This window comes from Sinocyclocheilus anshuiensis, unplaced genomic scaffold (genome assembly GCF_001515605.1).
Source record: "Sinocyclocheilus anshuiensis isolate Anshui unplaced genomic scaffold, SAMN03320099.WGS_v1.1 scaffold135, whole genome shotgun sequence".
NCBI classification, from domain to species: domain Eukaryota; kingdom Metazoa; phylum Chordata; class Actinopteri; order Cypriniformes; family Cyprinidae; genus Sinocyclocheilus; species Sinocyclocheilus anshuiensis.
This window is the reverse complement of record NW_015552564.1, coordinates 1,592,237-1,615,843: the sequence shown is the minus strand read 5'-3', so window position 1 is coordinate 1,615,843 and position 23,607 is coordinate 1,592,237. Positions and strand designations below refer to the sequence as shown.

The 23,607-nt window shown below is 36.5% G+C and overlaps 2 protein-coding genes across 6 annotated transcripts in view; both read left to right on the top strand.

The window, feature by feature from the left end:
* The first annotated feature begins 427 nt into the window (after nucleotides 1-427).
* On the top strand, nucleotides 428-20,318 carry ddhd1b (DDHD domain containing 1b). Of its 2 annotated transcripts, none has more exons than XM_016455494.1 (13): nucleotides 428-1,498; nucleotides 3,621-3,797; nucleotides 4,144-4,272; nucleotides 5,481-5,628; nucleotides 5,714-5,823; nucleotides 5,923-6,029; nucleotides 7,350-7,597; nucleotides 11,240-11,315; nucleotides 11,390-11,539; nucleotides 12,291-12,355; nucleotides 12,523-12,701; nucleotides 15,242-15,490; nucleotides 19,710-20,318. In XM_016455494.1, the coding sequence occupies exons 1-13, from the start codon at nucleotides 739-741 to the stop codon at nucleotides 19,805-19,807; spliced, it is 2,496 nt and encodes an 831-aa protein (XP_016310980.1). In that variant the 5' UTR covers nucleotides 428-738; the 3' UTR covers nucleotides 19,808-20,318. The 2 variants fall into 2 exon arrangements, with proteins under 2 accessions (XP_016310980.1, XP_016310979.1); XM_016455493.1 differs by lacking the exon at nucleotides 19,710-20,318 and adding an exon at nucleotides 17,167-17,641.
* A 1,134-nt stretch (nucleotides 20,319-21,452) lies between these two features.
* Nucleotides 21,453-23,607, top strand: part of LOC107664831 (syntaxin-binding protein 6-like) — a 10,228-nt gene continuing 8,073 nt past the window's right edge. For all 4 annotated transcript variants that reach the window (XM_016455513.1, XM_016455512.1, XM_016455510.1 and 1 more), the window contains exons 1-4: nucleotides 21,453-21,730; nucleotides 22,764-22,931; nucleotides 23,035-23,165; nucleotides 23,238-23,487. In XM_016455513.1, coding sequence (XP_016310999.1) covers nucleotides 22,775-22,931; nucleotides 23,035-23,165; nucleotides 23,238-23,487 — 538 coding nt within the window. In that variant the 5' untranslated portion in view covers nucleotides 21,453-21,730; nucleotides 22,764-22,774. The remainder of the gene's footprint in view (nucleotides 21,731-22,763; nucleotides 22,932-23,034; nucleotides 23,166-23,237; nucleotides 23,488-23,607) is intronic.

Below are 23,607 nucleotides of genomic sequence, written 5' to 3'. Positions count from 1 at the left end.
AAATCTATTCTGTGTCTCTCAATAAGTAGAATGCCAAGTTGATTCATTTAGTTTTCACAGAAAGTACAGTGTATGCTTTTTAAAGTATATTACGTTTTATATTACGTTTTTGTTTATTAATAAGGTTGTTTACTGCATTTTTAACCAAGCTTATTAAAACAACGTTATTTAGAATAGCCAGGCCTGCTGCCTACTTATATAATTTAAGCCACATAAAGATAAACTATAAACAGTCTAAGCCTAAGGCATATTCCAGTCCGCTATAAGGCAGAAATAATATGTGATATTTCAAAAACAGCAACGGTTTTCGCCACTGATCCATTGGACTCGAGAACCGCTCGGACAGATTCTGCCGTGGACGACTCGTTCAGACTGATTCTGTGAACCGGTTGAACCAATTCATTGAAAAGATCCGACTCAACAGAAAGATTCGTTCACGAGTCGGACAGACGGCGCTACAGAGCAAGAGGGGCTCCACAGAGAGAAACACAGTCGGCGTATTAATGGAAAGTGAACAGCGTGGCGTGTCCGCTCTGTTAGTTGAGGACTGTGCGACTGAATTCGCCTTTATTTAATGGAGTTTCAAGTCCAGCGTGTGTGATTGACGCATCCGTACAGATGCTGGCCGCTCCGGTCGCGCCGGGGGAAGGAGAGGTTTTGACACAGTTAGATCTGTTGTTATTATAATCAGCTGACCGCTGCTGGAATCGCTCCGTTTGCTGTTTTCTAGAAACAGCGATGAGCGCTTATCAAGACAAAACGTCTTTGAGTTGTTCGCAAAGCAGGGAAAATGTCAGCGCCGTTAAATGGGGAAGGATGGAGGATGCGTGCGCGTCCTGCTTTGACGAACCCACGGGCGACGCGATACGCGCCGGGATGGACGCGGTGCAGGCGGGCATAGACGGACATCTGCCGCTGCCCCGAGGCCAACGCCAACTGATGCTAGGCCTGGTGGAAGAGGGTTTCGCCGCCTATCATGGCCGTCTCGGTTCCGACCCGGACTCCGGTTATCTCGACATCACCGGAGACCTCAACTATAGCGAAAGTGACGGGAACGTCGCCACGAAAAAGCGCAACCGCTCCAACAGCTCGCGGCACCGCGGGGAAGTTGTCACGGAGCTCGGACCCGAGGAGGTGCGCTGGTTCTACAAAGAGGACAAGCGGACCTGGAAACCGTTTGTTGGACACGATTCTTTGAAAATCGAGTTGGCTTATCGCAAATACTGCGAACTTAATCCGAACGAGGTCAAACGGAGGGATGCGGGCGAAGAAGCGGAGGATTTATTCGAGGCACCGTCAGGATGCGACGCCCCGGAGGTCCGGAGACAGTCGGCGGCGCTGGCAGCGCAACCGGTAACCGAGAGCGCGGAGGCTGGATGCTCTACGGAAGAGACGGAGCTGGATTCAGAAAGCATCAACGTGGACGCAGTGTGCGTCCGCGGAGGACTCTACGAGGTGGACATCAACAAGAAAGACTGTTATCCTGTATACTGGAACCGTGAGTATTTTTACAAGAAAACAAAATTAGATGTTTTGCAGAATGTTCATACAGCCCTTATACATACAGCAATATTACTGTCAAAAGCACCATTAAAGTATCCTAAAAAGTAGTCTGTGTATACTTCAAACTTGACCCTGAAAGTCATCAGATTTTATGTCAGTCTCGTCAGATTGAATGTGGTTTCTATCGAATAACAACATACATTACGGTCTGTTCCTCAAATGGATGGCACTAGTCCTTTTGGCTTCTTTACTAATGGAGCATTAACTAATGGAGATGTAACATCTCCTAAGGGGGAAGTCGTGGGAGCGCTCTCTCTCACCTTCAATACCATGACTGAGGTGCCCTTGAGCAAGGCACCGAGCCCACCAACTGCAGCATAAATGGCTGCCCACTGCTCCGGGTGTGTGTTCACGGTGTGTGTGTGTGTGTGTGTGTGTGTGTGTGTTCACTGCTGTGTGTGTGCACTTTGGATGGGATAAATGCAGAGCACTAATTCCGAGTATGGGTCACCATACTTGGCCACATGTCACGTCACTCACTCACTCACTCACTCACTCACTCACTTTTGTGTTTGTAATAACATATGCAATAATGGCAGAACTTTTATTTTAAACTTTTTATTCAGAGGTGCAGACAGATTTCAGTGAATTGTTGTGGGCAAAATCAATCAATAGGAATCAGATGTTTCATATCAAGGTGAAAATGTAAAGGGTGTTTAAGTTCTGTGTGAGCTGTAAAATTTGTGTAAAATTGTGAGCTATTGACAATAAACAATGGTCCATTTTTTGCCCACTAAATTTTGGTGAGATTTTACTAATGTCACTGGACCTTAAAAAGAATAATTCACTCCAAAATAAAAATTCTGTCATTATTTACTCACTCTCAAGTTGTTCCAAACTTGTATGACCTTCTTTCTTCAGTTGAACACAAAATAAGTTATATTGAAGAATGTTGGTAACCAAACAGTTTCTGGTAGCCATTGACTTTCATAGTATAAGGGGAAATTCCTTCCAGCAAGGCATTGTTGATTTGGATACCAACATTTTTCTAAATATTTTGTGTTCAACAGAAGAACGAAATTCATACAGGTTTGAAACAACATGAGGGTAAATGATGACAACTTTTTTAATTTCTAGGTAAACTATCTCTTTCAGACTTCTATACACTACAATTTACAGTCTTTCATTTGCACGCTAAATTGTAGCCAAGACATCTAGACACACTTCAGCATTGAAATCAGTTGCATGCCAGTGGCATCATTCTGTACTTGCCTTCTCAATTTCAAGCTTAGTGTTCACAGTCCAAAACAATGAAACTAACTACAATACAGACAAAAGTTCACTTCAAGAATGAACAAAGTGGCATCAATGAATGTGAATTTAGGTGTTTGAGAAAACAGTGCAAACTTAGCGAAAAAGAGAAATCTATATATTGCTTTTCTCTATATGAAACATAGACTTTATTCAAGACACAAAAAATGTCATAAAAGTTGTGCTGTCAAACGATTAATCGCGATTAATCACATCCAAAATAAAAGTTTTAGTTTACATGATACAGTATATGTGTGAGTACTGTGTATATTTATTATGTATACTTCAAGAATCGGCTAAAAACACATCTCTTCCATCTTTATTTGACCCTCTAACTCCAGCACTCTCTGTTCTAATTCAATTCTTTACAAAAAAAGACTTGCACTTTTAGACTTGCACTCTATTCATTTACTAACTGCTTGTTTTCTTAAAAAAAAAACACTAACACTAGCTTGCTCTATACTGTTTGTATTCTGTGTATTTCTTTTCTTTTTATTTATTCTATAATTTAAAAAACCCTTGCTATGTGTACTACGTTAAGCTAACTGAGACTTGTTACAGCACTTGCGTATCATTGCTCTTTTGTTGATTTTGATTGCTTCCATTGTCCTCATTTGTAAGTCGCTTTGGATAAAAGCTTCTGCTAAATGACTAAATGTAAATGAAAATACATGCTGTATGTGTGTGTATTTATTTATACATAATAAATATACACAGTACACACACATATATCATGTAAACAAAAACTTGTCAGATGAAATGTTTCTTCAGAAACGGATAACAATTCATACTGCTTGCATTTACAGAACAGGACCACATCCCAGTCATGAGGGGCCAGTGGTTCACGGACGGGACCTGGTTGCCACTGGAGGAAGAGGACAGTGACCTCATTGAACTGGAGCACCTGGGCTGTTTCCGAGGCCGGCAGATGAAAGACACCTTTGACACGGAAGCGGTGGCCACCACGGTGGACAGCAAAGATGGTACTAAACCATGTTACGAATAGGACTCAGGGTTAGGGAAGCTTTGTAATAGGGGTCAAGCACACAAAGGCCGACTTAACATTAACGCTTAGTTCAGCTGATCTAGAGGCACGGTCATGAATGAACCACAACCCAACCCAGACATCCTGTTTGTCTCATATGACACACATTTGAAGTAAGTCAATCCCTGGTGACATGTATACTACAGAAGGGCTATTGACTGTCACTTGTGTTTGCAAATAGTCAAAAAGACCCTTAATTGAAATGAACTGAGCTGGTTAGGCATTACTTAACAGTCAGGTAATTTGAAACCGACGTGTTTGACTTCTGCCCTTAATTCACTCAGCCATTCACAGTCTGAAACTAAGCCGGAGCCACGTGGACTGGTACAGCGTGGATGAAGTGTACCTTTACAGCGATGCTACCACTTCAAAGATTGCACGGACTGTTACTCAGAAACTGGGATTCTCCAAAGGTTTGTAACAATCTTGATTAGTAAGTACATTCTCAGTGGTGTTGCTCATTAAAAAAAGTCCGCATGAAATGGCTTGATGAGTGCAGTATTCTGTCTTAAAGGGATAGTTCACCCAAAAATTCTGTCATTAATTACTCACCCTCATGTCGTTCCAAACCTGTAAGACCTTCGTTCATCTTCGGAACACAAATTAAGATATTTTTGATGAATTCCGAGAGCTCTCTGACCCTCCCATAGACAGCAAGGATCCTACCATGATCAAGGCTCAGAAACGTAGTAAGGACATCGGTAAAATAATCCATGTGACATCAGGGGTTCAACCATAATTTTACGAAGCTACAAAGCTACTTTTTGTGTGCAAAGAAAACAAAAATAACGACTTTATTCAACAATTCGTCTCCTCCGCGTCACCCTGGCAGCACATTCACAATATATTTAAATGTAACATTAAGTGATACACTAGAGTTAAAATTATGAATTGTACAAGTAATTTACATAAGCTTTAGCATGTTAGTCAACAGAAGTAGGCCTAAGTGTACTTCTTCAAAGCATAACAGAATTTTATTAAAACATAATGATTAAAAATGAACTTTAAAGTAAAACATTCACATTATGAAGTGCACTTTTTAAAAATCTTTTATGTTCGATAGAAGAAAGAAGCTCATATAGGTTGGCAGCACATTCACAATATATTTAAATGTAACATTAAGTGATACACTAGAGTTAAAATTATGAATTGTACAAGTAATTTACATAAGCTTTAGCATGTTAGTCAACAGAAGTAGGCCTAAGTGTACTTCTTCAAAGCATAACAGAATTTTATTAAAACATAATGATTAAAAATGAACTTTAAAGTAAAACCTTGATTTCACATTACGAAGTGCACTTTTTAAAAATCTTTTATGTTCAATAGAAGAAAGAAGCTCATATAGGTTTGGAAGAACATGAGGGTGAATACATTATCACAGAATTTTCATTTTTGGGTGAGCTATACCTTTAAGTACTCTTATATGGCTTTTTATTTAATTCATATTATATTATCTGCAAGTACAATTTTACCATTCTTCTAAAATTCAAAGTACACAACAAGTGCACATTCAGAACCTTTAAGCTTTTTCACAAGCAGAGCCATTTTTAAAACTAAAGATAAAATGAAGTGATTATCAATGTTACAAAGTAGCAGAGGTTCTTCCTTCATGTCTGGTTAGCGTCCAGCAGCGGGACCCGTCTCCATCGAGGTTATGTAGAGGAGGCTGCTCCAGAGGACACACCCCCTGAAACAACGCACATAGTCTTTGTGGTACATGGGATTGGCCAGAAGATGGATCAGGGCCGTATCATTAGAAATACAAGCATGTGAGTCCACTGATCACACAGCTGAATCTGGACAAAACCAGTCATCTAAACCTGAAACTAACTGATGCATTTCACTGATGGACAGGATGCGTGATGCTGCCCGCAAGATGGAGGAGAAACACTTTTCTGACCGAACAAATGAACACGTTGAGTTCCTTCCTGTGGAATGGCGATCTAAACTCACCCTTGATGGAGGTATTGACTATGGACAATAATAAAAAACAAAGTACATTATGTTTGAAATCTATTGTCATTGATAGATAGTTTATTTATGATGAAGTGTACTTTTTCCAGACACCGTGGACTCCATTACTCCAGACAAAGTGCGAGGTCTAAGAGACATGCTGAACAGCAGTGCCATGGACATTATGTACTACACAAGCCCTTTGTACAGGGATGAGGTGACATACAGCCACAATCCTCCATTCTTTCATTCATTTTCTCATTATTTTTCCTTTTTTTCAGCTCTCTAACCCATTATAAACTAGTCATGTTTCAAAATCTAGCACATAAACAACATGCTCCTTATGCAAAGACTGTACTTAAATTATGCATAATTATGTTGCCTTCTAAAATATCTCATTTTGGCCAAAATCTAAGGCAGCATCACGTGTTCTTTTTAAAGAAGGTACTCCCATGTAAAAAATAAATTACACATTAGCATACTTAAAAGTTATAATGAAAATAGTATACTTATGAAATAATATATTTAAATGTGAACAAAGTATTTTTTTCAGACACTTAATTGCATGTCAGTTGCAATTAAAATGCAATTAGATGAACCTTAGAGTGCTTTTTTTGACCCACCTAAGTAAATCTTTACATGTAATTTTATAATTCTATTTTCTTTCAAATATGGTTAAAGTGTACAGCCAAATGTCATGTCTATTGGAACTTATATGTCATGTATTTAAATATATCACATTTTCATGATGAAGTTGCAATTTAGTATATGTTAAATATATTAATTTTCAGTGTAATATTGAATAACAGAGTAAAATTATAATCACATACTTTACATGCAACATATATTTTAGTCAACACATCAAAATAATTGTACTTATTTAAAGCACAACAAAAGAGTAAAACAATTATTTAAAATGTACTTTAAAGTCAAACTTTTAATTTGACATTATTACGAATTACACTTTTTAATAGTGTGCTTAAGTGTGTAATCTTGAAAGTGTTCTCTGTTTGAGTATGCTTAATTGGCCTTTTATTTAATTAATATTATATTATCTCAAGTACATGCGTATCTGAGTGTAATTTGTGGACCAGAAATGTTGAGTATAAAATTCAGAAAGTATAAATAAATATAGGTCGATATTATTTAAAATATATTATTTTAACCAGTACGTGTGTGCGCTATGTATTTTAGCTTATTAGAGTATTTTTAGCTTAGCAACATTCAGTTGAAATCAGTTACTGAATTTCCCATGCACTTCACATGTTTTTTTATTCAGTACCTATGTTCAGTGTTACAAGTCTTTCACTTATTAGGTTAAATTCAGAATGCATTCTAATTTAGAAGGCAGCTGTCTATGTAGGCAGGATACAGCATGGCAGCTGACTAGGTTTTGGAGCATAGCTATTCTCAGTCTCTTTCATGTAAAGTTTGACTAAATGTCCCACACTGAAGCACACTCTGTCCTACTCTTTCCTAGTACACAAATAAAGTGTCGCAATTGTTCATTTCATGCTCACTGCACTTGCATCCTTAGATCACCCGGGGTCTGACCAAAGAGTTGAACCAACTCTACACGCTCTTTTGTGAGCGCAACCCAGAATTTGCAGAGAAAGGAAAGGTGTCCATCGTCTCCCACTCACTCGGCTGTGTCATCACCTTTGACATCATGACAGGGTGGGACCCTGTGCGCTTTGTTCATGAAGAGGTGCCAGATGCCATGGAGGCTGATGTTAGCAGACAAGAACGTCAGCTACTGGAGGATCTTCGTAACACATGCTTAAGGTTTACAACTAATTATAATTACACCCCATTATATTAGTAAATCTAATAATAATAAGCAGCACAATGACAATGAACATTAAAATAAACATTCTAGAACTTTTAACAGTTTAAAACTTAAAACAGTGTTTTAGGGTGGCCATTTCTGTGACTCCAAAAAGGAGGACACTCCAAGGCAGGATTTCAGGATAAAAACGGAAAAATATTCCTAAACAAGTGACAAAAAACAAACATTTTAATTAAATTGATTTAATTGATTTCCATGGACATTTTTTTTACCCTTTATAAGCCTTATACCCTTTATTTTTACCCTTTATATATTTACTAGTGCTGTCAAACGATTAATCGCAAAATATATACTGTATGTGTGTGTCTTTATATATACATAATACATATACACAGTACACACATATATTATGTAAACAAACACTTTTATTTTGGATGCGATTAATCGCGATTAATCGTTTGACAGCACTAATATTTACCCTTCTAACCTTATTAAATGTATGCATCATCATTAATTTAAATCTGTATATTTATTCAATAAATGCAATTACCAATCAAATGAAATCAATATTAACAAAATCTCAAGAAGCTGCATCTCAAGTTGCATTTAAATGTATTTCTGCAGACTGTTTAATGCAGTTCAGAGATGCCATGAATGCATTTATACAATGAACAAATAATGTGTTGAATATAAAAGAAAATAACAGTTTCCTTCAAAATGGCTGATTCATTCGGGAATGAAGAAAGTGACTTACTGATTTCATTTCCACATACTAGTATACTACTCTTGCAATTTGTACCTAAAAAGATATGCTAAAATAGTAAAAGTAGTATACTAGTATGCAGTTTCGGATATAACAACTGTCTTAATGAATGTCTTATTGAATCACTCACCCGATTCGTTCAGAAATGCTGAATCACTCAGGAACGAAACGCCACCATGTTGATCGGAGATAGAAGAACAAAAATAGACAAAACAGTCAATACTGACAATATTCTGTCTAAAATGTATATCACTTAATGTTACCTTATTTATTTATTATATACCATTGTATAAAGTATAAAATAGCGATCTTAAAAGGAGGACAAATGAGTGTCTGCTGTAAACGGACATGGTATTTCAAAACCAGACTGTCCAACCTGAAACCGGATGGATGGCCACCTTAACTGTAGCAACTGTATAGCAACATGCTAACAACCACTCAGATTAATCTAGTAATTGCATAGCAATACACTAACATCCACCCAGAACACACTAGTAAGACACTAACAACCACTCAAAACAGATGAGCAATCGCATAGCAACACACTAACAATAACCACTCAGAACACTCTAGCAACATGCTAACAAACACTAACAACATATTAACAACCACCTAGAACACAATTGTAAGACACTAACAACCTCTCAGAAAACTGTAGCATAGCAACACGGTAATAACTACTCAGAACGCTCTATTAATACACTAACAACCTCTCAAAGCACTCTCAACCACCTAAAACACAATAGCAAGACACTAACAACCTCTCAGAACACTGTAACAGCACAGCAACAAGCTAACAACTACTCAGAACACTATAGCAACATGCTAACATCCACCCAGAACACTCTAATAACCTCTCTGAACACTCCACAACGATCAAATAGCAACACCCTAGCAATATTCAGAACACTCTAGCAACACGCTAACAACCATTCAGAACACTAGAAACTGCATAGCAATATGCTAACAACCTTAACTACTGTAGCAACATGCTAACAACCACTCAGAACACTCTAGCAACATGCTGACAACCATTCAGAACATTAGACACTGCATATCAACATGCTAACAACCTTAACTACTGTAGCAACATGCTAACAACCACTCAGAACACTCTAGCAACATGCTGACAACCATTCAGAACATTAGACACTGCATATCAACATGCTAACAACCTTAACTACTGTAGCAACATGCTAACAACCACTCAGAACACTCTAGCAACATGCTGACAACCATTCAGAACATTAGACACTGCATATCAACATGCTAACAACCTTAACTACTGTAGCAACATGCTAACAACCACTCAGAACACTCTAGCAACATGCTGACAACCATTCAGAACATTAGACACTGCATATCAACATGCTAACAACCTTAACTACTGTAGCAACATGCTAACAACCATTTAGAACACTCTAGCAACATGCTAACAACCATTCAGAACACTAGGAACTGCATAGCAATATGCTAACAACCTTAATCACTGCAGCAACATTTAGCATGTTAGCAAGCTTAACCATTGTAACATACATATCTATGCTCAGAACACTGTAGCAGCATGCGGACATCCACCCAGAACACACTAGCAAGACACTAATAACCTGAACACTCCAGCAATTGCATAGCAACACGTTAACAATAAACACTCAGAACACTCTAGCAACATGCTAGCAACGATTCAGAACACTAGAAGCTGCATATCAACATGCTAACAACCTTAACTACTGTAGCAACATGCTAACAACCACTCAGAACACGCTAACAACCATTCAGAACACTAGAAACTGCATATCAAAATGCTAACGACCTTAACCACTGTAGCAACATGCTAACATCCACTCAGAACACTCTAGCAACACGATAACAACCACTAGCAACATGTTAACAACCACATAGAACACAATAGCAAGACACTAACAGCCACTCAGAACCATAGGTATATATACGTAGATGCCTCATTAGCGACTGTTTCTATGGGCCGCTATACGTAAGCCGTCCGCCATCTTGGAACGGTCAACTTGACATCATTCACCATAGTAATCACTGAATATTCGAAAGATGCCACAATCCTGCACAGAACGGCTCAACGGCTCTGTGCGAACCTACAGAATGGTGAATGACGTCAAGCTGCCCGTTCCAAGACGGCGGCCGCTTCTACGTGCCTGGAGCGGTCGAATGGGGAATCTATACATATCTATGCTCAGAACACTGTAGCAGCATGCGGACATCCACCCAGAACACACTAGCAAGACACTAATAACCTGAACACTCCAGCAATTGCATAGCAACACGTTAACAATAAACACTCAGAACACTCTAGCAACATGCTAGCAACGATTCAGAACACTAGAAGCTGCATATCAACATGCTAACAACCTTAACCACTGTATCAACATGCTAACAACCACCCAGACCACTCCTGCAACACACTAACAACCACTAGCAACATGCTAACATCCATTTGGAGCACTGTAGCAACCAAACAGAAACTTTGCTAATAAACGTTCACAACATCGTAGCCACTAACGTCCTGGCTGTCAGTTTTGCATGGCTAGCACCACTCTTGTCTTCATAAGAATATGTAAAAATATAGTTGTTATTTTAAAGGTGATTTCTGTTGTCTGATACACTAAGATTTAGAAATATCAACCTTTACAACCCTTTTCTATTAGTTCTTATTATCCATTTGTTTGTTTGTCAGCTGCATTGATTTTAGTGCTCTCCCATTGTTTCCGATGCATTTAAAAATCATGAATTATTAAAAGGTTTTTAGTTTTGTCTGCACTCTACTCCACAATGACAATCCCTCTGTTAATCTGGTTTATGCGATGTTCCTCTCCAAAAATTTAATTTAATATTTCATTTGCAGAATGAGGGATTTGGAGGATAAGCTTCGGCATTTCCAAACCTCATCCTCAAGACCCTCTCCAGCCCTGAAATTCAAGGTACATTAGTATAACCGTACCCTTCCTTTCTCCTGTTTGTCTTAATCAATAAACCATGTGATCTGGGGTTGTAGGTGGAGAACTTCTTCTGCATGGGATCTCCTCTGGCTGTGTTCTTGGCTTTGCGAGGTGTCTGTCCCGGAACCAACGGAACACAGGACCACATCCTACCCAAATCCATCTGCCAGAGGCTTTTCAACATCTTCCATCCCACTGATCCTGTAGTGAGTGTGATTAGATTGCAGTGTAAATATAGCTCAGGATCACATTTCTCTTTTTACTGGTCCATATTATGAGCCAGTTGGGAAACAAAACCTAGTCTGGAAATAAAATGATGAATTCTAGCATTAAAATACAAGTAATAGTTCATATTAATAGTTAGCTCTAATCTGTTGAAATTGTCCCTAAATTCTAATTCATTCAAATGCATTCTTTAAAATAAGTTTTTATTTATTTATTTGTAGTTTTTTACTGGCTTCTGTTGTTCCATGAACATTCATGGAACATTTCCATTCCACAGAAGCTTCTTTATAGTGGAAAAAGTTTCTTTAGATTGTTAAAATTTTTTTCACCGTAAGAAAAATGGTTCTTATAAAAACCTTTGATTGAAAGATTCTTTAAGGAACCCAAAAATGTTTCTTCCGTGCCTCACTGTGACCCCCCCCCCGCCCCCCTTTTTGAACTGTTATTTAAAAAATATGACCAAAAAAAAAAAGAAGTTTTAAATATTATTGGAGTGTTTTACAAGGAAATACTATATTTCTACGTCAAAGTTTTACATTCAATTTAATGTGTTACTTACCATTTCTTTGTAATTAAATGTAAAATTTACTAGCAATTTCTGAGTGAAAATTGTTTCTACACCATTTTTTTTTCAGTATAGTTCCTGTTATTGTAATCGAAGCTATATAATATCTGTATATCAGTCAGGAAATATACATAACAATCAAATAAAAACAAATGGTTTCCTTTTAGGCATACAGGTTGGAACCTCTCATCCTGAAGCATTATAGTAATATAGCACCTGTCCAAATTCACTGGTGAGTAAAATAATGCCTTTGCTAAATAAATGTAAAACTTTAATTCAAGTGTTAAATTGGGAAAAAAAATATTGTAAGCAAATAAAGTGCTGTTTCTATAATGTACAATGCACTCTGTGACTGCATATATTTTTGTACATTCATGTAACCATTGATTTTTTTTTTAGGTACAACACCACCAGCCCCACACCGTATGACCAGATCCGTCCCACTCTACTGAATCCGTCAAAGGAAAGTGCTTCTGTGTCCGATACGGAGAGCCTCCCGAGCCCCTGCACCTCCCCTCCACAGCCCCGCAGACACTACGGCGAGTCTATCACCAGCCTGGGCAAGGCCAGCATCATGGGTGAGATGGAAAGAGAGAGGTCATTAAAGGCGTCTGGAATAGTAAAACACTTGCAGGGGCGAGCAGAATGTATAGTGTGCAGTGTAGGAGTAGGATTACGCCTCCCTGAGATAATGGCAGTCTGCCTTCAATTACTGCGTACCTGCAGTTTATAGCTCTTGATTTTAGTGCGCAAAGCGATAAATAGAAACAGTTCAGCAAAGCATTGGATCAATAGGAAGCAATTAGGAAGTGTCACAGAAACAACTGGAGATTTGTAAAACCCCTGAGCAATAATATATATTATAGGTCAAAACAAAATTAACAGAAATTTATATATATATATATATATATATATATATTACTAGATGTGTATATATTAGGGCTGTCGGTCGATTAAAATTTTTAATCTTAATTAATTACATGATGTGTCGATTAATGAATCGAATTAATTGCAAATTACATTTGGCTGTGAAAATACCCCCAGAAGATTATTTAAAGCTATTTTTGTGTTAAATGAGAAAGTATTAAGTAGACTTTACAAATAGTAGTTTTAGAAAGAAATATTTTATTTGATTCAACATAAAATTTATTACACATAAACGTTTAGGCTATAACAGCCTGACATAAACTATGCAATATAAAAGAAGAACATTTGAGAAACATCAGTTTTTTTTTTGTTCATGCAATGGAAGTCATTGGTAACCATTCAAAATACCTTCTTTTATGTTCCACAAAAATGTCATTCAGGTTCGAGTAAATTATGACATAATTAAAAATTTTTGGGTGAACTATCCCTTTAAAGTTTTTTTCCCCCCCTTTTTTAAAATGAAATAATACTCTAAATAAGAAACTAAATCTGCCACGATACGGAGAGCCTCCCGAGCCCCTGCACCTCCCCTCCACAGCCCCGCAGACACTACGGCGAGTCTATCACCAGCCTGGGCAAGGCCAGCATCATGGGTGAGATGGAAAGAGAGAGGTCATTAAAGGCGTCTGGAATAGTAAAACACTTGCAGGGGCGAGCAGAATGTATAGTGTGCAGTGTAGGAGTAGGATTACGCCTCCCTGAGATAATGGCAGTCTGCCTTCAATTACTGCGTACCTGCAGTTTATAGCTCTTGATTTTAGTGCGCAAAGCGATAAATAGAAACAGTTCAGCAAAGCATTGGATCAATAGGAAGCAATTAGGAAGTGTCACAGAAACAACTGGAGATTTGTAAAACCCCTGAGCAATAATATATATTATAGGTCAAAACAAAATTAACAGAAATTTATATATATATATATATATTAATCTAATTAATCGCAAATTACATTTGGCTGTGAAAATACCCCCAAAAGATTATTTAATGCTATTGTTGTGTTAAATGAGAAAGTATTAATTAGTCATTATAAATAGTAGCTTTAGAAAGAAATATTTTATTCAAATCAACATCAAATTTATTAAAACGTTTATTAAACAAACGTTTAGGCTAACATAAACTATGGAACATAAAATAAGATAATTTGAGAAACATGTCAGGTTTTTTTTTCATGCAATGGAAGTTATTGATAACCAAAACTGCTTTGTTACCAACAGTCTTCAAAATAACTTTTTTATGTTACACAAAAGAAAGTAGTTTAAGTCATTCAGGTTTGAGTAAATCATGACATAATTAACATAATTATAAGACATAATTTTTTGGGTGAACTATTAATTTAAAGTTTTTTTTCTCCTTTTTCCCCCCCTTTTTTAAAATGAAATAATACTCTAAATAAGAAACTAAATCTGCCAGCAGGTGGCTGTAAATGTCTTTATGAGTCATTCATTCATTCGATTTGGGCTGATTCATTCAAGAATTTAAACAGCTCTCTTTATGAATGGGCCTTTGAATCATTGATTCACCCAATTCGTGTTGCTCGGAGACGCACAACAGTTCTGCTGTGGCTTTATAGGTAATTTTTTTTTTGTTGCCAAAACTGAGCAAAAACAGACAATATTGTGTTTAAAATATAACACAATATTAACTTCTTATTTACTGAACTGTTGTATAAAATCACATTTGCTCTCGTTATATTCAGGACAAACAGCACTCGTGTGATATTGCTCTCGCTGCTTGTAAAGCAGCACTTGTGTGACAGGCTATTGCTCTCGCTGCACGTGTGATATCGCTTATCATATGATATAAATATGAGACAAAAACACATATAAGGGCATTTTTGCCCCAATATCTTGAATTTTAGGGCATAACTACATTTATGGAGTTGTTGCCCTGCATCATATTCGTCAACAGTCAACTGTATGAAATGTAAGATTACGTACAGGTCTGGGGGCGGGGCCAGTGCATTAACTGCGTTAAAATATTTTAATCTCGTTATTTTTTCATAACTAGGCCTAATTAATTAAGTCGTTAAACTGACAGCCCTAATATATATATATATATATATATATATATATATATAAAACCTTTTTTTATACAAATATTGCATGTTCCAAAGCAATGCTGATTTCTGAAATAAGAAGGTTTTACGACTCTTAAAATGTAACATTATCTGTGCATACTTGTTTTTTTCTGCAGGAGCGGCAAGTATAGGTAAAGGCATTGGCGGTATCCTGTTCTCCAGATTTTCCCGCTCTAGTGGACAGGTGGGTGGTGTGGAGGAGGAGCCATCAGACTCTGAAGGAGGGGCTTGTGAGAAAGGGGAAGATGGCCGGCCTGTGGAGTTAGACGATAAAGTTGAGGAAAAGACAGAGGAGAAAATCGAGGAGAAGACAGGATACACCAGCATGTTACAGTCAGCCTCTGCCATTATGGATAACTCGTCCTGTAAGCACCATCTTCACAAAGAAGAACACACAGTTTCATAATTTTCTCAGTACTCATAATTTCATGATTTCAGTATTTTGGTTTAGAAAACCTGTTTGGAAACAAACTATATCTTTGCAGTTTGGTGGCGCTAATATTTCCGATTTTACTGATAACTTTATCCTTTATTATAATGGAAACATGTTTCCACATTTGAGTAAAAAATTAAAAGGTATTTGTAAGATAAGGTTTAAAGTAAGAAATTAAGTCACATTGTGAGATATATAAAGTTGCAATTACCAAACATAAAGTCGAATTGCAAGATATAAAATACATTGTGAGATGTGAAATCGCAATTGCAAGATATAAAGTCACATTTTAGACATATAGATGTCCTAAGTTATTGACTAACAATTTGAATATATAAAGTCAGAATTCCAAGAAATATATAATTATAAGAAACAAAGTCGCAGTTGTGAGATATAGTCAGTAGTCACATTGCTAGATATGAAGTCACAGTGTGAGATATAATATTACAGTTCTGAAAAACAAAGTCACAATTGCAAGATATAAAATCATGCCGTGGATATAAAATTGCACCATAAGCTATAAAATCATAATTATCAGAAACGGGGTCGCAATTACGAGATATAAAGTCACAATCTGGAGGTACAGTCACATTTTAAGACATAAATTCATCCTTTGAACATATAAAATCTTAATTCCAAGAAATAAAGTTGCAATTTTAAAAAAGAAGGCCACAATTGCAAGATAAAGTAACATTGCTAGATACAGTATGAAGTCACAGTGTGAGATAAAAAGTTGCAGTTATGAAAAACAAAGTTGCAACTGCAAGATGTGAAATCATAAAATTGCTCTGTCAATTACCACAATTATCAGAAACAAAGTCGCAATTGCGAGATATAAAGGTCACATTTTAAGATATACATTCACAGTTTGAAAATATAAAGTCACAGTTCCAGGAAATAAAGTTGCAGTTGTGAGTGAAGTGACATGTGGCCAAGTATGGTGACCCATGCTCGGAATTAGTGCTCTGCATTTATCCCATCCAAAGTGCGCACACACACAGCAGTGAACACACACACACCGTGAACACACACCCGGAGCAGTGGACAGCCATTCTTGCTGCGGCGCCCGGGGAGCAGTTGGGCCTTGCTCCTTGCTCGAGGGCACCTCAGTCGTGGTATTGAAGGTGGGAGAGAGCGCTGTACATTCACTCCCCCCACCTACAATCCCTGCCGGTACGAGACTCGAACCCACAACCTTTGGGTTACGAGTCCAACTCTCTAACTATTAGGCCACGACTTCCCTATAGGGAATAAAGTCACACATATGGCACATAAAGTCACAATTATGAAAAGAAGTTATGATGTAAAATCACATTACAAAATATATTAACAATTCGGAGAGGTACATTTGTAATTTGCAGCATGTAAAGTTATTTTTTTTTTTGTGGTTATGAATTCAAACTGTTAGATACAACATTGCAATTATGATCAAGTCGCAATTGCGAGAAATAAAGTCACAGTTTTTTTGAGATTTATTTTTACTCTGAGGTTGAAATGGCTTCCATAAGGACTTTCGATGATTTGTCAAATTTGCTTTTGAGTAGAAAGTCAAACCTCCAGACCTTCAAAACGCATGACAATGACATTCTTCTTGTGACTGTTTTGCAGTTGAGCTCGAGAAACGCATAGACTTTGAGCTGAGGGAGGGCCTGGTGGAGAGCCGCTATTGGTCAGCGGTGACGTCGCACACAGCCTATTGGTGCTCCCACGATGTGGCTCTGTTTCTGCTAACATTCATGTACAGGCCAAATGAAGCGAATGACATGCCAGAGGACAACCCCGAGTCATAACAAACACACATATGAACTCTCACACAGCACCACCCTTGATCGCTCCCTTAATATAGTTTAGCAGACCTTGTTCACTGTGCATCAGAGATCCTGTCCTTGCCTTGTTTTCCCTAATTTAGAAGCACACCCATGGAAGAGACTTACTCTCTCCACTACATCCCCAGACTAGGATTGTTCTTAACCTCGATGAGATGGTGGTAATGATACTACTTGTTGCAGCTTGAAAATTCTGACTGTTCACATCTTGATAATTCCCAAAGCAGCAGACTCTTCATATTGACTGATGTGTATTGACTTAAAGGGATAGTTCACCCAAAAATGAAAATGTGATGTTTATCTGCTTACCCCCAGGGCGTTTCGTGTCTTAGGACATCAATGTGTCGTCACGAGCCGCAGGGTTTAATTTGGATTTGTCTGCGCATGTTTTTTTTACTCTCATAGATTTTGTTACCATTGCCATGCATTATACGACTGATAGACTGCAACGGTTAAAGTTAAAAATCATCATATGTGTTCTACTGAAGAAACAAGGTCACCTACATCTTGGATGCCCTGGGCGTAAGCAGATAAACATCAAATTTTCATTTTTGGGTGAACTATCCCTTTAAGTTGTGGTTGTATAGTATGACTGACAAAAATCTGCTGAATTGCAGGTTCACAATCAGAAGGTTTTTTTTAGAAGTACATAAGATGTGTTTTCTTGCCTAAAAATAATAGTTTTGACAATTTTTATAAATGAAGCATAAATACTATGTTTACATTATTTAGATGATAAAACACAATCTGCATCACTCCTACAAGTGGCCAAATATTGAGTTGATAGTTGACGGGAGCAGTGCACATAGATAGATTAATTCGAAGAGAATAACCATTAGTAAACATGGTTCGCCCAAAAATATCAATTCTGTCATTATTTGTTCACCCTCATGTTGTTCCAAATTCATGTAATTTTCTTAAGTGGAACAAAAAGAGATATTTTAAAGAATTGTACTAGTTGCTTTTTTACATGCAGTTACATTGAATGGAGACCAGTGTTATTTTAGTATCGTTGATACAGACTTTATTCATATTTTGAGTTTTTATTTATTTATTTATTTACTTGTTTTCATTCTAATTTTAGTTTATTTATTTATTTTCATTTTATTTAATTTAGCCTCAGTATTTTATTTGTTTTTATTTTTTATTAATTGCTTTCTTGTAAATAGAATGAGAAATGTTGGCAAGTAGCTGTAATAAAATAGGTTTATATTTTTTATATTTTATTTCAAGTAATGATTTTTTTTTTTTCCTCTTTTTTTTTTTTTTTTGGTTAACGATTATAACCCTGATGCAAACTGAAGCTTTTAAGCTTTAAAAATGTCGCGAAACACCATAAAGTTTCTGAAAATTGAAAATATTCCAAGTCCTCTGAATTTAATGTGAAGAACAGATTGAAATTTAAGTTTTCATTCTCTAAAAATGTTCATATCTGCCCTAGCTCTCCTTTCCACAGTCATGAGTGGAGTAGCAGTGTCTGAATCATGAATGCATCTTTATTTGATTTAGCTCTTAACTGATGTAGTTGAAAAAAAACGTCTGAATGATTCAATCAACCGAGCTCAACTCACTGAATCTTTGATCCGGTCGTAGTGTTTGAGGAGAACGTTACCAGTGAATAACCACTGACCTTTCAGTCTGTTCCCAAAATTATTTTCTAGCTTCAGACGACTTGGACTAGTTGTATGGATCCCTTTTATGAGCCCCTTTGCACCTTGAAAGCCTCAGTTCCCATGTATTGTAACTGGAAAGATCGAGCAGGGCTGATGCTTTTGAGAAACGCAGCCCAGAACATTCTTCAGAATTTCTCCTTTTGTCTTCCATGGAGGTCATACTGGTTTGGAACATCATGGTGGAGGGTCACAGAATTTTCGTTTCTAGATGAACTATTCCAGACATTCCCATTTCCCTTTTCCTTGTTCTCTTTCCAATACAGTTTTGAGGCATTAGTTTCTCCTCTGCACTCGCATGATAGACACTGAAATCTACTGCACATTTGAATGCACTCTTTGCTATGATCACCACTGAATTAGAGTTTATGCTTTAACGTGCATGAAAGACAAAGTCTGGATGTTTTCCACTGAAGCTGTTCGAAAAACCCCTTACAACTGGATCTCCTCTTAGTTCTGTCCAAGTTGACACATTTAACATTTTTCATACGTGGCATTCTCTGCAGTTGGCATATCAAACATGTTACTTGTCATGTTGTTTTCTAATGTATTATAACACTAATTAACCGTACAGTCACACTGCCATTTTAAATTAATACCATCGTTTTTGTTACGTTCATGTTTTCTGTATTAATTTTGTATGATTTGTTTACAGTAATCCTAAAAAATGACACCCCCCATGCCTTTACGATGACAAGAGAAAAGCACTTAACATTTCTCCTTACCTCACCCTTGAATGTGCCAATAAAGTGAAGAGTGCGATCTTCATCAGGTGTCAGAGGGAAACGTCTGCATTATGTGCATATATATCAGAACTGGACTCCAGCGTGTCTGTTCATGTTTAGCTTCAGTGAACACAGAGCTGTTCCTCTTTAATGAACCTCGTGTTTTTCATTAAAATTGATAGCGACCGCCTGCTCTGTCGCATTCTGTTAATTGCTTTTAAATTTTGACTTTATAGGTAATATAGCTATCGGCTACGAGCAGAGTTTGCTGTGGGCCCTGATCAGAATAAATGGAAAACAATACAACTTTATTAATCCCTGAGGGGTGATTTAGCTTTAACCATCAATAATGAGTCATCAAATAGAGACACTAGAGCTGTTGTTCTCAACTGGGGGTGTGACCCAATAAACAGGTCAGCAATACAATACATTTTTAAAATGGAAGGGTAAAATTGTTCCATACATTTTGTTGTTAATGTCAAATTTGCATTCTATCAAAATAAGCAGTATTTTGGTGTAAATCCACCTGTCTTTTGATAATATGGCCAGTATACTGATACAATATTTGTGGCAGTTTTTGTTATGTGTGTTAAGCTGGTAAATTGCACTTGCTTGTTTGGGGTCAGTTTTTTATTTATTTTTTATTAATATATTTTTATAAGATAGTTATAATGTTACAAAAGATTTCTATTTCAAATAAATACTGTTCTTTTGAACTTTCTATCCAATAATCAGATAACCCTGAATGAATGTATCCTGGTTTCCACAAAAATATGAAGTAGCTGAAACTGTTTTCAACAATGAAAATAATAAGAAATGTTTCTTGAGCACCAAATCAGCACTGTGACACTGAAGCAGTCATATTTTGGTATCGAGATAGTATTATACTTTTTATTAATATTTTATATTATTATTTTTTGTGGGGGGCCCGAGCACTAAGCACCTGTTCACTGGAATTTTCCATTTATTATTACATTTTGCATTTTATATTTTTCAGTTTTAGTTTCAGTTATATAATAACCCCACAATGAAGACTGGAGTAATGGCTGGTGAACATTCAGTTTTGACATCACATTACATTTTAAAATATATTAAAAATAAGTTATAAGTTATTTTTTTTTTACATTATACTATTTACAATATTACTGTTCTACTGTATTTTTGATCAAAGAAATGCAGCCTTGTTGAGAATAAGATACTTCTTTAAAAAACATTTAAAAAAACGATACTGCGTACATATTTTATTATATCATTAGATACCAAATGGCATAAAAATCCCTATTTATCAATTCATTCATATTAGTTTGTTCGTTTATTCATTGAATTATGTATGTATTCTAGTGCTGTCAAACGATTAATCGCGACTAATCGCATCCAAAATAAAAGTTTTTGTTTACATAATATATGTGTGTATAATGTGTATATTTATTATGTATAAATACAAACACATGCATGTATATATTTAAGAAAAATATGTTGTTTATATATTAAATATATTTAAATATAATATAAAATAGAAGAATATAAATATATAAATGTATATACATGTAAATATTTTCTAAATATGTACTGTATTTGTGTGTATTTATGTATACATAATATATATACACAGTAAATATATATATATATATATATATATATATATATATATATAATGTAAACAAAATGGCTCTGTCTCAAGTCTGCAAGGCGCTAAACTAGACAGCATGTTTGAGCTCAACTGACTCAGACGCGTCTAGGATCCCTAAAGTGCTCTCTCAGTAGGCAGCTCACTAGGATATAGCACACAGCCTGCGGGTTTTCTGCGGGGCTTGCCACACGCCCAACAGTCTCTCATGAGATGCGGGATAAAGATGGCTTGAGGCACAGACACAGACAGGGCTGCTGGACGCTTCTCGCCGCTCTTCAAGGCTCGAGAGAGGAAGAAAGCTACAGGACGAGGAAGCAGAAGGTGTGTTGATTTATCTATTTATTCAAAAATTAGTGTGGTTTTAGGAATTTACAAAGTTGTTTTGTGTTTGGAAACTTTTGAGCTAACGTGTCATTTAGATTTGAAATGTGTTAACTTTTTAATAAATGAATTTAACATTCAAACGTCGGTTGTTTAAAAATGTAATATTAAATGCTTTTTTTTGACCATATCTATTAACTTTGTTGGTCACACTGGGGCTGGTTGTCACTTATTACTCGAGTGAATAGCGTATTTCAATATATGTATAGATACATGACATAAACTTGGCTACTATATATAAAATATATACTTTATACTGTTCAAAATATTTTTAAATCTTAGAAAAAATTTAATATTCTTGGGGGAAAAAAGTTTTCAATTTTAATATATTTTAAAATCTATTTTATTCCTGTGATGCAAAGCATAATTTTCAGCATCATCACTCCAGTCTTCAGTGTCACATGATCCTTCAGAAATCATTCTAATATGATTATTTGCTGCTCAAGAAACATTTATTATTATTATCAGTGTTGAAAACGGTGTGCTGCTTAATATTTTTGTGGAACTGATACTTTTTTCATTACACTTAAAAAAAAAGTTATTTAAAGTTAAATTATAGCAGTAGAACAATTTTGTTCTAAAAGTATTTAATGCAAAAAATAAAAAAAAAAAGTATTTAAAATTATTTATAATTTATATATATATATATATATATTATCGCACTAATTGGGGTAAGTTGTCACAAAACGATGAATGAATCTGCAGAAATGTAAATATTAAACCGTTGATTTGACCAAGTAATATTAATCAGTTAATTTATTATGTGTTATAATGGCAATTGGCTCAAATTCTGCATTCTAACATTTATTATTATTATCAGTGTTGAAAGCGTTGTGCTGCTTAATATTTTGTGGAAATGGTGATACTTTTTTTCTCAAAGTTCAAAATTACAGCTATATATATATATATATGAAACAGCAGAAATGGGCACAAAAATATGTTTTGTTTATGTTTTTGGAAACATTTATACAAGGCATTTTGAAGATGAACATTCAGTCAGCCATCAGCCGTGAGATCTTTGTCCCAAGAGATGAAAAGTTACTGGTTGCCATTGAGGTGAGGAGGAGGATGAAGAGGAAAGGACTGTCCTTCCTCAATGCAGGTCGCAAGAGGGACTACTTAACCTACCTCTGCCTGTCAGGTAATGCGTCTCTTCATAAACTTAAAGTATCTAAAGTAGTAACTAGTTTAATCGTTTGTCGAGCAATGTTCTTGAAGTTTGATGGAGACTTGTTTCCATGTAGTTACTAACAGCAGACCAGCTCAAGTCCTCATTACTAAAGTTAAGAAGTATCGAGGCACAAGACAGCTTGCTAAAAGGTCTCAGTGGTCCGTGGAGCAGCTGCGGCAGGTCAATGGCATCAACCCCGATAAGGTGACCATCCTTCTTAATGCAGCTTTTATTTTCCAGTATAGTCTGTTATTTTGACGGAATGCATATTTTCAGGACACTCCTGAGTTCGACCTAGTGTTCGACCGCACCACTGATCAATGGGTAGCCAGCTCAGCTGCAGAGAAATGCATGTTTGTGCAGGTTCTGTACCATGCTTGTCAAAACTACTGGGAGGCCAAGCTTGCCCAAGCCAACCCAGCATCCCCCGCAGACCAGAAGACACCAGGAGCTCCGGAGAACAAGAAGAGCCCTGGAGCTCCAAGCCAAATTAGCTTTGTCAACTGTCAGCAGAAGCTAATGGGAGGTGAGCAGGCTGAGAAAGACGGATCGCTGTACTGACCTCTTTGCAGAAAGAATATGTATGGAGAACCTGAGAACTATTTCTTTCTTTCTTTCTTTCTTTCTTTCTTTCTTTCTCTCTCTC